The sequence below is a fragment of the Aureobasidium pullulans genome, assembly GCF_000721785.1.
Source record: "Aureobasidium pullulans EXF-150 unplaced genomic scaffold scaffold_1, whole genome shotgun sequence".
Classification (NCBI taxonomy): domain Eukaryota; kingdom Fungi; phylum Ascomycota; class Dothideomycetes; order Dothideales; family Saccotheciaceae; genus Aureobasidium; species Aureobasidium pullulans.
This window is the reverse complement of record NW_021941021.1, coordinates 242,501-258,672: the sequence shown is the minus strand read 5'-3', so window position 1 is coordinate 258,672 and position 16,172 is coordinate 242,501. Positions and strand designations below refer to the sequence as shown.

At 50.4% G+C, this 16,172-nt stretch overlaps 8 protein-coding genes across 8 annotated transcripts; 3 read left to right on the top strand and 5 right to left on the bottom strand.

Annotated features, from left to right (window-relative positions):
* Positions 1-44: 44 nt before the first annotated feature.
* On the bottom strand, positions 45-1,649 carry M438DRAFT_340970 (SCA7-domain-containing protein). Its single transcript, XM_029904387.1, has 4 exons — positions 1,522-1,649; positions 1,296-1,463; positions 652-1,242; positions 45-593 (listed from the first exon to the last, which is right to left on the bottom strand). The coding sequence occupies exons 1-4, from the start codon at positions 1,547-1,549 to the stop codon at positions 217-219; spliced, it is 1,164 nt and encodes a 387-aa protein (XP_029765340.1). The 5' UTR covers positions 1,550-1,649; the 3' UTR covers positions 45-216.
* Positions 1,606-2,201, bottom strand: M438DRAFT_340969 (uncharacterized protein). The gene is made up of 2 exons (XM_029904386.1): positions 2,151-2,201; positions 1,606-2,087 (listed from the first exon to the last, which is right to left on the bottom strand). Exons 1-2 carry the CDS (start codon positions 2,151-2,153, stop codon positions 1,827-1,829), a joined length of 264 nt encoding a protein of 87 aa, XP_029765339.1. The 5' UTR covers positions 2,154-2,201; the 3' UTR covers positions 1,606-1,826.
* A 158-nt stretch (positions 2,202-2,359) lies between these two features.
* M438DRAFT_340968 (uncharacterized protein) lies at positions 2,360-3,097 on the bottom strand. The gene is made up of 3 exons (XM_029904385.1): positions 2,831-3,097; positions 2,643-2,779; positions 2,360-2,589 (listed from the first exon to the last, which is right to left on the bottom strand). The coding sequence occupies exons 2-3, from the start codon at positions 2,770-2,772 to the stop codon at positions 2,444-2,446; spliced, it is 276 nt and encodes a 91-aa protein (XP_029765338.1). The 5' UTR covers positions 2,773-2,779; positions 2,831-3,097; the 3' UTR covers positions 2,360-2,443.
* A 63-nt stretch (positions 3,098-3,160) lies between these two features.
* Positions 3,161-4,787, top strand: M438DRAFT_401323 (HAD-superfamily hydrolase). The gene is made up of 3 exons (XM_029909533.1): positions 3,161-3,393; positions 3,446-4,320; positions 4,371-4,787. Exons 1-3 carry the CDS (start codon positions 3,242-3,244, stop codon positions 4,541-4,543), a joined length of 1,200 nt encoding a protein of 399 aa, XP_029765337.1. The 5' UTR covers positions 3,161-3,241; the 3' UTR covers positions 4,544-4,787.
* Positions 4,654-5,899, bottom strand: M438DRAFT_1875 (uncharacterized protein). The gene has a single exon (XM_029899226.1). The coding sequence runs from the start codon at positions 5,787-5,789 to the stop codon at positions 4,764-4,766; it is 1,026 nt and encodes a 341-aa protein (XP_029765336.1). The 5' UTR covers positions 5,790-5,899; the 3' UTR covers positions 4,654-4,763.
* Positions 5,900-6,680: 781 nt separating this feature from the next.
* Positions 6,681-8,455, bottom strand: M438DRAFT_263226 (class I alpha-mannosidase; the record flags this gene model as incomplete). The annotated part of the gene is made up of 3 exons (XM_029899871.1): positions 6,681-7,496; positions 7,546-7,825; positions 7,875-8,455. The coding sequence occupies 3 exons, from the start codon at positions 8,453-8,455 to the stop codon at positions 6,681-6,683; spliced, it is 1,677 nt and encodes a 558-aa protein (XP_029765335.1).
* A 663-nt stretch (positions 8,456-9,118) lies between these two features.
* Positions 9,119-11,308, top strand: M438DRAFT_286279 (dolichyl glycosyltransferase). The gene is made up of 7 exons (XM_029901582.1): positions 9,119-9,216; positions 9,267-9,345; positions 9,402-9,595; positions 9,648-10,141; positions 10,188-10,327; positions 10,381-10,691; positions 10,744-11,308. Exons 1-7 carry the CDS (start codon positions 9,140-9,142, stop codon positions 10,952-10,954), a joined length of 1,506 nt encoding a protein of 501 aa, XP_029765334.1. The 5' UTR covers positions 9,119-9,139; the 3' UTR covers positions 10,955-11,308.
* A 405-nt stretch (positions 11,309-11,713) lies between these two features.
* Positions 11,714-15,693, top strand: M438DRAFT_340964 (uncharacterized protein). Its single transcript, XM_029904384.1, has 8 exons — positions 11,714-12,164; positions 12,225-12,290; positions 12,347-12,405; positions 12,458-12,476; positions 12,534-12,599; positions 12,652-12,771; positions 12,821-14,265; positions 14,315-15,693. Exons 1-8 carry the CDS (start codon positions 12,162-12,164, stop codon positions 15,387-15,389), a joined length of 2,853 nt encoding a protein of 950 aa, XP_029765333.1. The 5' UTR covers positions 11,714-12,161; the 3' UTR covers positions 15,390-15,693.
* The last annotated feature ends 479 nt before the right edge of the window (positions 15,694-16,172 follow it).

The window sequence follows — 16,172 nt, the reverse complement described above, 5'->3', positions numbered from 1 at the left end:
TTTGAATGTGTTGAGAAGAGACTTTCGGACGAAGGGACAAAGAATTGGGACAAAAGAAACATGCATTCGTCGTGTAATCTGCCTACTGCTAGAGTAGGAGTAACCCTCGTTCCTTTGCTCGTCAGTGAAAGAAAAATGGGTATCTCTGTAATAAACCGCCATCCCAAAGAGCCTTAAAACGCCAATTTCCTAGTCATGTATGTTGGTCTGCTGTGCTCATGGGACACCACTCGTCTTGCGAGAATGGGTTCCTGCCATGGTGCGTTGCACGCCACTCATTCTTCTGTCGCTGTTGTCCGGAGTTGCGATCATGGGGTCCATGCCGTTGATGAGATTGATGTTGTCTTCTTCAGGAGGGGGACCGGTGCGGAAGAGGCCAGCACCTTTACCGCTCAGAGCACTGCTCATCATCTCTCTGATGCGTACGTATTCGTACTTGCGCCTGCGCTGAACAGGCTGAGATTGCCAGAGTGGACGGGGTCGTGATTGGGCGATGGCGGCAAGAACTTGATCCTTTTCTTCGTCTGAGTCGATGGGGCCGGCGTGGGCGAACTCGTCGTCTTGGTAGGGCTGTTGTGCTTCAAGAGCTTGCTCTTTCGTGGAAGTTAGCATGGATTGATAAGAGCAAGAGTGAGTTGAAGTGCAACATACTTTGTAGCTTGGCTTGGTTCTTGCGCTGGTATTCGGCCAGCAGCTTGTCATAAGGAGCGCTTCTGCCCGGCACAGCGCGTTTGGCACCCATACTATGGGACTTGCATGTCAAACTGCGTGCGCACTGGGCTCCGTTGGCGAGAGGAACACCGCACTGCTTCTCGACGTCGACGGGGGCCTTGGGACGAGGGGCCTTGGCCTTGGGTTCGTCCTTCTTTTTCTTCTTCTTTCCGCCTTCGGTCATGTCTTCGGCCTTGCGCTTCTTGCCTGATGTGCCGTCGTTCTTGCCGGCAGTCTTGGAAGCCATCATGCCTTCTTCCTCTTCCGATTCGCTGTTGTCGTTTTCACGTTCGGCTCTGCGCGCAGCGGCGTCGCGGGCGTCCTTTGCTTCCTTCTTCTTGCGTTGCTTCTCTTGCTTCTTCTGGATGCACTCTTCGATGTGAGCCTTGGCTTTGTGTCGAAGTACGGGGCGCTTGCAATGGTTGCAGCGAACGACGTCGGGGATGTCTTGCATGGGGTGGCCGGTCGCAAAGGCGCGCGCGACATCCATCGGTACGCGGTTCACGACTCCGCTCGTATCCTTCTCGACACCTGTAGAGCGTATCAGTATCCAGTCGACCAACGCAGCGCACCATGCGACTCACCTCCAACGACATCCGAGTCCCAGTTGCCTGGCTTCGACGCCTTGGGCAACCTCTTGACGACATCGTCCTTCATCTTGAGAGTCTGCTTCTTCGCGTCGGTACCAAGAGCCTCGTTCAATAACGACCGCGACACAAAGTCGTATGCTTTGGACTTCCCACCGGCCGGGGCTTTGGTGAGGGTCAGCTCTCGCTCTCGGGTCCATCACTTTCGGACAGCGGCGCTCACCCTTTCGACCCGTGCCATTCGGCGCCATCTTGCGATTTCCAGAAACCCCGGGGCTGTTCTTTCAAACCATCGGGCGCTGTCATGTACCCGGGTGACTGACGATGCTATACAGCAATGACCTATTACGCCAAGATACGTCGTTCAAGGGAGTCCCGCACATCTCTCCACCTTTGGGGGAACTCTGAAGCCTTGCCGACATCCTGCCGATCCTGTTCGGCCGACAGGGTCATACGACCTGCATGCACATTCGACCATCTTCTGCCATTACAGACCTCTATGCTATGATACATGTTTGTCCAACCTCTTCAAGCTTCTCTTTTCTCTTGTCCTGCGTCCTCGTTCGGCCAAGTTCCACCTTGCGCATGGAACGTTGGTGGTTTGGCGTGGTTTCGCAATTCTTTGACAAAAGCTTCGGCTGCAGGCCCAAGGTCCACCTTGAGGACGTGAACCACCAGCAACTTCAATGCACATATCACAATATAGAATGCGATACATTTGACCAGAGTTGCGATTGCGTGTATCAGGTTCAATAGCTCTGCTTGAACAAAGGGATCTCCTGCTTTCAACTACTTGAATTAGCATGGTTATGGTTGTTGTTCAACTAGATACGGCCTCTCTGTCACACTCACCATGCTAGGTATGTTGAAGTGCTGTTGTATACTGATGGAACTCGGGGCTTGATGAATGGCGATAAAAAGAAACAATCAGAAAATAGGAGTTGGCTGGTTATCAAATGTTGACGATCACAGTCCCCGCGGAAGGATGCAGATTGCCTGCTTCCATCGCTCCCACGTCGATCACCTCGGTTTGGATAGCATAGGGTGTAAGAAAGACAAGATGGGTATTGAACAATCAGAGTGGTATTCGAGACATAAAGAAAGTCATGATTCATGAAGAGAGAAGACTCCGTGGTCGCTTCTCTCTACCAGGCTTTCTTGCCTTGACCAGCTGACTCTACACCCTTCTTGATACTGTTGGTTCCATCTTCTACACCATTTCCGAGCGAAGTCAAAGCATCGCCGAGCGGCTTTCCAGCGTTGCCTGTGACTCCAGTCACAGTACCACCAACTTGAGGCATCTATCAGCATGTATCCGGAGACCGAGAAAGGTTCATGACTTACTTCCTCTGGCCGCTGCCCCAGTCACACCGCCAACAGTTCCTAGGAGACCACCAACTCCATTGCCAACTGTGGAAGTAACAGCAGTCACACCTCCAGCAACACCAGAATTCTTGTCATCTCCGAAAGCCATTGTAGGACTTGATGAAATGTTAACACATGCCGAGGTCAGACGGTTGTTGTTTACTTACTCTTCAAGAAGTGATAGTGATGAGTTGTATGAGTATAGAGAGACTTGATAGATCAAAGTTTGAACAGGAATCACTCGCCTTCTGCTCTTGATTTATATATTGCTATTCCGACATGGGTGGTTGGCGAACCGCCAGCCATGACGTCGGCAGGCAGGTGGCTCATCCTGCATGTGATACTAGCCATTGGAGTGAGATGGTTCCATTCATGTCACACAAAAGGTGTACCTTGTTCTAGCAGATACACCTGCGAGCCAATCTAAATTGTGCTGAAGATGTCGAAGTTAAGTGGTATACCCGTTGCACAAAAGTGTTTCTGAGTTTGGTGAGCCAAAACAGTGACGTAGATCGATTTATGGAGTTATCGGCGAACAGCCAGAGATGACTCCTTGACCTCCATACTGCACAGCAAACATGGCGACGAAAGCAACATCTACATTGAGAAGCCTTGCTAGGTCTTCATTGTTATCGAAATGGTGCCAACCGACTTGCTCAGCACAATGGTCGCGTACCTTGATCACCTCCAAGCCTGGCGCGAAACACCCTGACTTTGCCTTCGCTTTTGAGTATGTCGCATACTACGCCTCTCTCCAATGTTGATACTCATGCACCATCTAGTATCGATGGCGTTCTCCTCCGCTCCTCAGATCCTCTACCTCGCGCACACAAAGCCCTATCGCTGCTACAAACCGAACGCATCCCCTTCATCCTGCTCACCAATGGCGGCGGCAAGCATGAGTCGGACAGGGTGGACGAAATTAGCAAGAAGCTGGATATCGAGCTGGACACATCCATGTTTGTGCAAAGTCATACACCCTTTGCAGACATGAAGGAGCTGCACGACAAGACAGTACTCGTTGTAGGAGGCGACTACGACAAGTGCCAATTGGTCGCCCAGAAGTACGGTTTCAAGGCCGTTGTGACTCCCGGCGACATCGTCACTGCCTACCCAGACATCTGGCCCTTCACCAAGATCTTCGCCGACTACTACCAAAAGTTCGCCAAACCGCTACCAGCTCCCATTGATGCCGAGAACCCGGAAAAGTCACTCAAGATTGATGCTGTCTTTGTATACAACGATCCTCGTGATTGGGGTCTAGACACGACGATTATCACAGACCTTTTGCTGTCAAGAGAGGGAATTATGGGAACACTGTCAAACAAGAATGGAGACAAGACGCTACCGAACAATGGCTACCAACAGGATGGCCAACCTAAACTCTACTTCTCAAACCCTGATTTGTGGTGGGCTGCGAAATACCACCTTCCACGATTGGGTCAGGGAGGCTTCAGAGAAGGGTTGGAGGGTGTATGGGCAGCCATCACCGGAGGCCAGAATGCAGGCGTGCAATTGCAGAAGAAGGTTATCGGCAAGCCTTATCACGAGACGTATGAGTTTGCAGAGAAGAGGTTGCGCGCACACAGAAACGACCTGTACACTGGTGAATCGATAGAGCCTTTGAGGAAGGTATACATGGTTGGCGACAACCCTGGTAAGTCAACACATCTTCTACACCGAAAGATAGTGCTAACAAAGACACAGAGTCGGATATCGCTGGCGGTAACTCGTACAAGAGCGCATTCGGAAGCAAGTGGTCGTCCATATTGCTCCGCACTGGCGTGTATGCTGGAGGTGAGCCTGCTCACAAGCCTACGGTCATCGTTGACGATGTCTACGATGCTGTACAATGGGCCATTGAAGACGCAAAGAACTAGGCATAGATTGCTCCTGCTATGTAGATATACCCTTCCATGACAGATAGACAACAAGATAATAGTCATTAGATCATAGAGTATCTTTCCTAGACGTCGACACAAAAACACTACTCAACCGAAAAATCAATGGGTATCTCTCCGCTAATCATCACATCATAAAAGTCATCAACCATACACATTCATCCTTCCAACCCTCTTTCATCGACCCTTCCGCACGTCATCACTTCTGCGGCGGTGTAACCTTCAACTGCGGCGAATGCATCCTCGAGGGCGGCTCAGTATCCACATCGCTCTGTGGCGGCAACGTGCCACTCCTCGGCGGCGCCCACCCCTTCTCCGCCACCCTACCCGTATAACTGGTCCTCCTACCCGCCATCCCTGGCCTCTGCGCCCCCAAAGCACCCTTGAACTCCACATAAGGATATTCCGCATCTTCCATAACCACCGGACCTTGCCAGAACTGTGGAGGAGCGTGTAATCTCAATCGCTGCTGTCCTTGCAATTGTTGCGGTCTGGCTGATAGGATCGGTGGCGGTTGCGTGCGGTCTGTGGGAGGTGGGATGTGAGTATCAGGGAGACGCAGCAGGGGATCGAAACTCCCGGTTAGGAAAGCGGAGTATTCGTTTGCGTTTCCTGGGAGCCTGTTCATCTCTGGCACCCAACCTTCAGGCACGTATATCTCTGTGCCAGAAGCAGTGCGATCGTAGCGAGGTCTGCCAGTTTTTACCCTCTGGCTGTCATCACCATTGGCGACGGATTGGAGGGTAGGGTAGGCGTGGGAGTTGACGAGGAGCGCTTCATTCGCTCTTCTGCGCAAGGCGATCTCGTCGTTGTGGAGGCAGGTTGGGCATTTGGAGTGGGTGTGGTAGGGGATAGGGTCGCGATAGGCCCAGACGAAGCCGTAGCCGTCGCAGGGTTTGTTGCGGTGGCGAGCTTTTGGACAAGGGCGAGGGTCTTCAAGTTGAGTGCAGCCGCAGGTCCAAATGAGGATGCCTTTCTCACACATTGTTGATGTTGAAATGTGTTTGTGCTCGTGCTTGAGTGTCTTTGATTTACCTTCAAGCGCTGGCAAAGATTGTGTTGACTGAGGCTGTGGTATAGAGTCCTTTCTTGTACTCAGAAAGGAGTCTGTTTGCGTCTGTATCGGTGTTTGTCGCGGAACCCGTACATCCACGTTGGAAGAGGGATTTATACATGGCGAGCTGTAACTTCTGCCAACTCCAGCGGTATTGCGGTGCATCATCATTCGTTACACCTGGAGCCTAGATTTGGATGTTGTTGGGCTGCCACTCGTGTCCTCGCTGGTATAAATGACCAAAAGCAGCCAGAGCCAACTATCAGGCTTCTTTGAAATATTGCCTCGTGAAGGGAGAAAAGTGGCAATTGCTGACAAGGACAACAGCTATATTTGACAAGCAGGAAAGAGAAAGAAGATGATAGGAAACAAAACAACCTTGCTGACCATATGGTGGAAGAGCAGCGACTGAAATGGTCGGTCGCACATAAAGACCATGTGCTTTCCGCCCTCAACAACAAGGAGGCCCAACAAACAAACCCTTTTTTCCCTGATCGTTTGACCACCCTACCTACGTACCCTTACCTGTCACAAAGAGTGCATATTTATAGGTCATTTTCCTGTGAGGGATGAAGAAATCAATCAAGCAAGCAGCAGGCAAGAGACCTTGTTCGTCCGACTTTGATTGAACCACACAACCTTACATTCAGGGTCGTTCACTTCCGGTACCCGTTGCCGTGTCTTCGGCAGAACCGCGATCGTTGTACCGGACCACGTTGTTGGGTTTGCTGGACGAAGATGCGCGTGAAAGAGGCGTCTGCAGTAGACCTGTCACGTCACGAAGATCGACTTTGCAGGTCTTGTTACCTGTATTCAATCACAATATGATGTCGGGTTTGTCGCTTTCTGTGGAGGACCTGAATCGTCGGGCGTGAAGATGCAGGCGCTGATTGGTCGAGTGCGATGCGAGATCTCTGGTTGGTCAACATGAAGATCATAAAATCTTTTTCGCGCTTCCAATACGAAAATGATCAATGTTCAGGTAGCTTTTATTGGTGCCCTTTCTATAAATCCCAGGAAAAGTGGTACTGTAGTACTGCTGTGTTAGGTTCTTCTGATATCTCAGGTCGACGGTCTTCGCAAAGGATGAGCCTCTGTGTTCAGGACGAATTCGTCTAGACTGACAAGATCCGGATCGCTGAATATGAGGTAAAAGTATTTTAACGTCTCTCCAGTCCAGAAGCTCTCCATGGTGTCGGTAAGCTGAGACTGTTCATCTCGCACATCTTGGACGACTGCATATGCAATATCGGTCCTTGCATGCGAGTCGATAGCTTGGAACATTTTCCAGGCCTTATCTTGCCATGCCTTGTCGCCAGTAATTCTGTACATATAGAACACTGACTCAATAGCCTCTGGGCGGAGGTAGTAGCGAGAGTCGACAACCTTTGCAAAACCGAGCGGGAGCCTTCCTTTGTCGATGATCGCTTGAGCCTGCTCTTTCAGCGATCTTGTGCTAGTGTTGATGACTCGGTGGACAGCCATCACAAGGCCTTTGTACCATCTCTCTTCGGACCATTTACAATCCTCATCATCTGTACAAGGAATGGCCTCGAAGATCTCGGGCATCATGCCACTAGGTGTTGACTCGTAAGCCCAAACGCAACCGTCGGTAAGCTGTCGTGCTGTATCTAAGTCTTCTGGTGTATCAAAGATCATCGCGCCCAGACCGACCATGCCTCCAACGAAGCAGGTCAGATGTTGACCTTCACTCTTGCGATCGTAGCCGGCGCCGATTTGTCTGACGGAACCGGAAATGAGAAGGTCCAGGTTCTGAGGGTTGAGTGGTCTGTAGAAAAGATGCTCTTTTGCAACAGCCATACTCTTCTCATACATATGTTGAGTTTGCTTGTCTCTGCCATTAAGCAGAAGGTATTGCTGTCTGTATTAGCCGTCATGATGGAGTATTATTTGGGAAGCCGCGAACCTTGGGGAAATATTCGTAAAGCGAGTCGGCCATGGCACCAAGCGTGAATACTCTATCGTTGGTGAAATCCAGTTTACGAGCATCCAATGAGACTGGCCACATTCCAGGAAGTCTCGTGGTATCCTGAGAGGCCTCGAAAGCATTCATGATCCTCTGAATAGCATCGTAATACTTGGGGTCTCCAGTAAGCTGCGTGAGTCTGGTGAACTCAAGCGAAAGTGACCCTATGTCGGCAGAAAGTGCATTGGAAGGTGCCGATTGCAGGTCTCCTTTAGCCGCTCTGTACGGATTGTAAGCCGGTATCTAGTGTCGTCGTGGAAGATACTCACTTCAACCAGTTCCAATGTCCAACGACCGGCATATTGTTTGGAGTGTCAAACGAGGCGTACAACATGTCGCCAAGTTGGATCGCCTTCTCTAACAAGATAGGGTACCTTTCCTCACTCAAATCGTATGCACTTAGAAGACCACCAACATAGCGAATTGTGGTCTCGAACACACTGATCGACTGTGACGGAGACATGGTGAAATCAAGGTGCTTCAATGCATCGACAGCCTGTTCAAATTCCTTCTTCATGTCCATAATCCAAAGAGTGTCAAGGGAGTCGACCAGCGTTGCTCCCCAACCTCCAAAACCGTTCTTATATCCTCCAGACAGCGGCTGGACTTCATCTTGCAACCAAGCATTTTTCTTGTAACCATTCCACGAATGTTTGAAGCTGTTCTTAACAGCTGCCAACCTCTTTTGTCTCTTGAATCTTTCTACTGGGGTTTCCTTGGTTGGTTTGTGCTGAATGCGCGGAATATCGGCAGGTGGCCCGGTCGGTAGTGGGATCATAGACGAATTTAATGGCCATTGTCGGGGAAGGGTCTTCCAGCTAAAGTCTGGCGGTAAGGGAGGGGCCTCCATTGGCGGAGGAGGTGGAGGCGGTGTCCAAGAGTCCTGCTCTAGAACATTGAAGACGAGGGAAAGCGTTACACAAGCCAAGATACAGGTAAGGATCCATCTGCGCGAGACGGAGATCATGGTGGATGAAATGTACAACTAGCTGGGAAAACGACAAAGCGAAAGTGTGTATAGAGAGTGAATAAGAACAAATTGACAGTAATGATACAAGAAGACACACAAAGAAAGACAGCTCTGTCGAGGCTGTGGTCGAGGATATCAAGGAAATAGTAGCAGCAAAGGACGTTCTCGCAGTCTCAGCAACTTGCCTTCTCGTGTTGTCTCTCCCCTGAAACGCCGATCGATCTTGGCAGCGTGTAGCTACGTACTCTCATGAGCAGAGCGAGACGATGCACCGTGTGAGTGAGCAGCATCTCCAAGGAAGGCGTATCTTCTGCATGTGTATACGTGCATGGTCACAGTCGTCCAAAGGATTGTTCGAATCGGTAAACGGCATCCGTCACTTTAAGGACTCTCGGCCCTCTCGGCGGTTATCTTGGTACGTTAAAGCCAAGCGCGTCGGTGCCGCGTGGCGCGTTCGATTCATCGGCAGTCGGTATCTGCACGTGATAGAGATCTGGCCAATACCAACAGAGCTTCATGGTCTGGACGAAGGTCGACGTGTAATGAAATAAATACTGGTCAAACATGTCGGATCTGTATCCATCGCTCACGCAGTGTGCGGTTGTTGCAACGACTTTCAAGATCTTATTATGGCCCGCGTAGTAGGTGCTGGCGATCAATATGATTCGTTCACCCCCTAACACGAACATAGCAAGTCAACAGATTTCGAAGTGCATCGCAATTGGTTAGCCATAACCAATTCTCTTCCTGTCAAAGATTGGTACTATGAGGTATATGTTCCACATAGTAGTAGATGGATTGAAACTCGTACTGATCGGTCTGCCAGAAAACATCAGAATGGACTCTCGATTACCCTCCTTTCTTCGCAGCTTTCGAATGGACTATGTCTCAAGCTGCTCAATTCTTCGACACCGACATGCTCCAAGTCAAAAACCTTGGTCATATGAGTTGGCAAACTGTCTACTTCCAAAGAGCAACGGTAATTTTGACCGAATTGGTACTCCTCTATGCCCTCCACCTGTAGGTAACGACCTTTCTCGAGCGCGCGTCCTATAACTGAGAATGCGGTTAGTTATGTTCGTGGTGCACCCATTACCGCTAAGAAGACATCTCACGCGGCTGCACTCTCGATTCTTCTTTCTCCTGGTCTGCTCATCATCGACCATATTCACTTCCAGTACAACGGCTTCATGTACGGCGTTCTCATCCTCTCGATCGTTCTTGCACGCAGGCAATCGGGGCTTCTGTTGAGTGGCATCACTTTCGCAATCTTGCTTTGCTTCAAACATATCTATCTCTACTTGGCACCGGCATACTTCGTCTTTCTCCTTCGAGTGTACTGTCTCGACCCTCGATCGTGGTTCAGAATCCGCTTTGCCAACTGCGTTAAACTCGGACTCGGGATATGCTTCGTTTTTGGACTTGCATTCGGACCCTTTGTTTATTGGAATCAAATGGATCAACTCTTGAGCCGCTTGTTCCCGTTCTCTCGAGGACTATGCCATGCTTACTGGGCCCCGAACGTCTGGGCTGTGTACTCGTTCGCCGATAGACTTTTGATCTACCGTAAGTAATCTTTACCGGAAGTTTGAGCTTTGCCTAACGTGACCAGTGGCTCCCCATTTCAATCTAGCTGTCAACCGAGAAGCCATCAACAGTGTGACCCGCGGTCTTGTTGGAGACACTTCGTTCGCGGTGCTTCCTGACATCTCTCCAAGGATGACCTTCGTTTTGACACTGGCAGCACAGTTGGTAAGCCTTCACAACGCTAGCACTTAAAAGACGATTGGCTTACATGTATACAGCCACCCCTCGTCAAGCTCTTCTTCCGTCCGACTTGGGAGACCTTTGTGGGAGCCCTTACTCTTTGCGGCTACGCGTCCTTCCTCTTTGGCTGGCATGTCCACGAGAAGGCGATCTTGCTGGTCATCATTCCATTCAGTTTGATCGCACTTAAGGACCGACGATATCTCGGAGCATTCAGACCTCTCGCTGTGTCAGGCCATGTCTCGCTCTTCCCACTACTGTTCACCGCTCAGGAGTTCCCAATAAAGACAGTATACACCATTTTCTGGCTGGTAGCTTTGTTGCTAGCATTTGACCAGCTTGCTCCTGCGTAAGTTACATCTAAAGCAGAAACTGGGTAGCTTCGCTAACAAGAAACATAGTTCTGCGAGGCAGAGAGTATTCTTGCTCGACCGCTTTTCTCTAGTATACATCGTGGTAGCAATTCCTCTCATCGCCTATTGCTCCCTCATCCATCAGCTGGTGTTCGGCGCGAAATATGAGTTCCTGCCGCTCATGTTCACCAGTTCATATTGTGCGATGGGAGTGGTGTCAAGTTGGATCAGTTTCCTGATTGTGTATTTCACCTCCTGAGCATTACAGAACTACATTCACAAGAAAAGCACTAAGATCTGAATTTGCTCTCCTCAAAGTGCTGGTGCATGCTAGAGAGCCATAATGATCCAGAGGTCGAAATCCTGTTAGTATGAGTGTCAAACGTAATCATTCTCAACATACGTCCGAGTTTTTGTCAAAAACACTATTCTGCTTTGCCATGAGATGTTCATGAGTAACCTAGTGTTAGACAAGAAACGAGTCTCGAGGGTCGCATACAGCTAGTCGAGGTTGTCCAGTATAGAAGGCTGCGTAGCGTACAAGGGTATAGAAGTTGGCTAGATCGTATACAGAATTACATGTTTATATGTTTAATGAAGATGACATCAGAAGAGGATCTCGAGACGCGGTGTTGAGCAAGATTCGTGAGCAGAGTTGGCGGTCTGGTAAATAACCATACTCAACAAGAATTGACCGAGCTTGACGATTGTTCGCCGAAGAAGGAGCCGCAGAGACAAATGTGATGCTCGAAAAGTGATATTGGCAATTTTTGATTCAGCATTAAGATGTAGCCTTCCATGCACAGGTCTATCTAGATCGCTGATTTTACGCGACCAGAACAAGTCCAAATATGTGGGTTGTTGCAGAAGTGGCGATGGTCAGGGTCGGAGGGGGACAAGCAGGGAGTGACGGAGCATGAGGAAGGCGTTGCGAAGAGAAAGTGCGGGATGGTCCGCACGCTAAAAGGTAGTTTAATCGTGGTGATGCAGAGGGCAGGTTGGCAAGCTCGTCCTGCCTTCCCCCACGGCTCTTCACAGTCTATGGCTCTTTCTTCTCTCGTGTGCAGCTTTGCTTCCTCTTTCCTTCCTCGCTGAACGCGCCACCTCGTTGTCACCAAACAACTCCCATCCCTCAGCATTCTCTCGGCCACTCTCCCCGCAGACCCTCTCCGAACTCTGAAGCCTCGTCCGCAATTTATTGCGCGTAGTACCCGCGTCTGCCCGCAGCAATATCTTCGTCCACCACCGACAAGGACATTTCGTCGCGTCCGACCCTCCACGTCCCTCATATGAGTCCCGAGCATACACCACACGTTACTTGAGAAAGGCATTGGCTCCTGCTTCGCATGCGATTTGATCAACACTAAGATCGGACACCCCGCCGTGTCTACGCCCATTTCGACTCGCTCGCTCTTCGCGTCTCTCCTCCCCTGGCCCCAAGCTCAAACCACACTCGCTATACCAAGATGGTTCGCTATCCCCCGACCATGGCACGTGCAAGCTGGACATAAACTAATCATTTCTCTCAGGTTCTCTACAAGCGCAAGCCGGTGACGATGATTCCGGTACCCACCAAAGTCGAAAACAACACCGAGGTTAGCAGGCTTGTCTTTGTATTCCTCTGTATATATCCTGACCCTTGTTACTCTAGGTTTGGGTCATGCCCAAGTCTGGCGAAGTCTTCACAGACTATGAATCCTATCTCTCACGGTACGCCCTGTTGTGGTCCTCATTCTAGCTCTCGAGACTAACACAATCACAGCTTCGAGTTCTACAACCGAGTACGCTACTTCCGAACACTTCCAACCTCCTTGTTCCCGTCCTAACTGCCACCACAGAAAAAGTTTACAGACGCCGTTAATGGCAAGTCCGGCTTGACCTACTTCGCCGCGATCGATTCGGAGGTATGCGACCTCTTTGACATGTACAAGATGGTGGAAGCTCACACACGGACAGAACAACAGCTGCAGCGACATCGATAAAATCTTCCCAGACGCTCTCCGCGACCCTATCTTAAGAAAGGTCCAGTTCTCGGATATCTCTCGCATAGACGAGCTGGTGTCTTTCGTGTTTGACGTACGTCTTATGCATCTGACAATTGATTTCTCAGCTCTAACGAACGCAGGAATTCCGCAATGACTTCTTCCCTGGCGAGGAAGTACACGTCTCTCTCGACAATGGCGATCAGTATGAGGGTGTGATTCGCGAAAAGGCGAAATTCCCCCAACTGCTCAACCCTGATGGTTCGATCCAACGCGCCGCTTTCTCTCGCTACTTTGTCAAGCTCAACAACGAGCTGGGTGACGAGGCTCTTCTGGACGACAAACACATCAAGAGAAATCGTAAGCTTTTCACGAAGCAGAATCTTAGATCCTTCTTGAAAAGCTCAATCCAACGCGACATGTTTACTGGTGCCCCATGGTTGGTCAAAGAGCATCTCGCAAGACAATACAGATTACCTATGGAAATCCCCGCTCATCTCGCCCAACGCATGCAAGCATCACCCCAGCCTGGCATGCCCCGTCAACCACAAGGCACTTCCATATTCAACAAAGTCAACGGTCGTAAAGGCAAAAACCTCACTATTGGAGACTTTGAGCTTGACGGCTCGCCGCAAGGGTACACCACACCACCGCTCAATGGCTCTAAGTTTCCTGGTTATCAAACAACAGTCAAGACGGAACCTCAAAAGACCGCCCCTGTGCCCATCAAGTACCCAATCGAGGACTTGGACGTCCCTGCGAGAAAGACTGAGCTTGTTCGCCCGGATCTGAAGTTTATTGCGCCTCAGACCCCCAGCGAAGGCGATATTCGCATGGAGTATGTTGGTCCTCTGCTGGAAATCTGGAACACTCTCAACGTACACTCTGAGGTGCTGACCCTGGACGCCTTCACCTTCGATGACTTCTTGGAAGCCATGAAATTTGCTTCCGACGAGGTCAGGTGCGAACTGCTGGAAGAAGCACATTGCGCAGTTCTCAAGACAATCGTCAATGCAGAAGGCACTTTACAAGTCACTCTGCCAGACATGATCGAAGACGAGTCTTCTGACGAAGAGATGGACGAGAGCGAGCCAGCTACTCCTATCTTAGACGCACCTGCACATGCCACTAGAAGCCGCATGAGTAACATTAGTAATGTCGAGCCGGACGAGTCGAATGGAAGATCCAGCAGAACCCCTGCTGAGGGTCGTCACCGCCCGCATCGCACACCCGAGTTGTTGGCCAGCTACGGTTGGGTCGAACGTCTCCAGGCCCGCGATTTTGTCAACGGCGGCTGGCAAACAATCATGGCAGGCCTGCTGCATCAGCTCTCGCTCAACCCTCGCCAAAAGTCGGAGTGTGACAAGGTGTTGTCCCGACTCGTCCCTTTGGACGAAGACCCAAACCAGGAGAGTGTGCGCATGAACTACAACCGTCTCGACATCAATCTGCGCATATCCGCATTGCAGTTGGTCACTCTACTCTGTGTCAGCACAAAGACTGTCAGAGGATATCTTGAAGATATGAGTGAGGAACAGACTAGAATCCGCAAGGACAAGCTTGAGCATCAAAAGGCTAAGAAAGAAAGGTATGTCTAGTTGTTCCCAAGCCTCAGTCATCAGCTAACCGGCATTCAGTGTTGCAAAACTCTCCGATCTCGAAACTCAGAAGAAGATTTTGCTCCCGGACAACCTCCCAGATTCACCAAAGGAGGAGCATCCCGATCCGATGGATATCAGCATGAGCCATGTTGACGACACTATGGACACCATGGACCTCGCAACCTCAGATGCTGAAGAGGAGGGCGGTCGCTCTCTTAGGCGTGGCAACGAGCGAAAGCGCAAGCGTGACGAAGACGCAGCCAGACGTGAAAAGCAACGCGAGGAGAAAAAGGCAAAGACGAACCCCAAACAGTCCAAGGAGTTCACCAAGCTCCTGAAGGACATCGACAAGCTCAAGATTGAGATCGCCAAGCGCGAAAAGGAGATCGCAACTTGTGATGCCGACTTGCGTGAAGCTAACTGTCAGCGCACCAAGGTGCTAGGAAGAGATAGATTCTGGAATCGCTACTACTGGTTTGAGCGCAACGGCATGCCCTTCACTGGTCTTACCGATGGCAGCACTGGCGAATATGGCTATGCCAACGGTCGCATCTGGGTTCAGGGACCTGACGAAATGGAGAGACTGGGTTTCATCGACTTGCCCGAAGATTTGCAACGCACGTATGTGCAGGACCATGGACTCTCAGTCCCCGACCGCAAGGCCAAAGAAGAGGGCGCCACCAGCCTGCGTACGGCAAATGAGTGGGGATACTACGACGACCCGGAGACTATTGCCTTGCTTCTCAGCTGGTTCGATGATCGTGGTGTCAGAGAAAAGGCATTGCGCAAGGAAATGGCTGCTTGGCAAGAGCCTATCATTGAGCAGATGCGCACTCTCAGAACGCACTTGGACAGCGTCAACCAAGAGGATGCTGATGAAGAACCAGTCACGCGTGTTTCGACCAGGAAGAAGGTTTATGTCGACATCGAAGCATCCAGTCAGCGCTGCCTCAGATGGAGAAACCTAGCAGCTCTCGACAAGAACGGCCACCTTCATTCTGAACAACCCAAGCCCAAGGAGAAAAAGAGCAAGAAGGAAGCCAAGGGCGTTGCCAAAGTTGTTGTAAAGGGCAAGGCCGCCACCAGGCAGGGAACGAAGTACGGCAAATAGACGGACGATCATGTTGCTTCAAGGCGTATTATTATTTTGGAGTTATGGCATGGAGCATGTAGAAGTATTTTATCCTCAGGAGCATAGCGAGATGGTCATGGAAGTGGCGTAGGGATTCGCTCAGGGAAAAAGGCGCCGCAAGAACGACTTGCTCGAGCGCAACGTACATGAAGTTGATAGCTATTGATGAAGCAGCTTTCGTGCTGTGACCGAATGGAACGAACAAAAAGTCTAGGATTATGCCGGTCCTCGGAAGTGGTACAAATATATACATGTCAAACTCGGCCGGGAGACGGGAAGACCAGTGTCTTGATATCAAAGCCTGATCTAGGCAAAAAAGCGCGTCCCAAGAGCCACGTGAAACAGAAAAGTGGGCTAAGAAGAAAGCATTTTCATGTTGTTATATTAAGACACGAAATGCGCGTACCGATGTGGTGATGAATTTTTCAAAGGGATGAGGGTGCCATTGATTGGCGTCAAGCCGTGTGGGTTGATGGTTAATTTGCTGTTTCCCAGGAGTGAAAGTGTATTTGAAAGGATTGAGGATTGGAGACGAGCGGGCACGAGACAGATATGAAGCTGATGGAAGCACAAGGCATTGGTTCAGGTGTTAGGCCATGCGGGAAGCTGTATAACAATGCAAGAATAGGTAGACAGACCCCTTTCTTCATGTGCACATGTGCTTGCAGGACGTTTGGGCCTTCTAGAAAAACAGAGTTAGGTGTGGAGGCTTAATATATGGGTCGTCTCACGCACGGACGTCCTTCCGGTTCCTGACGATCG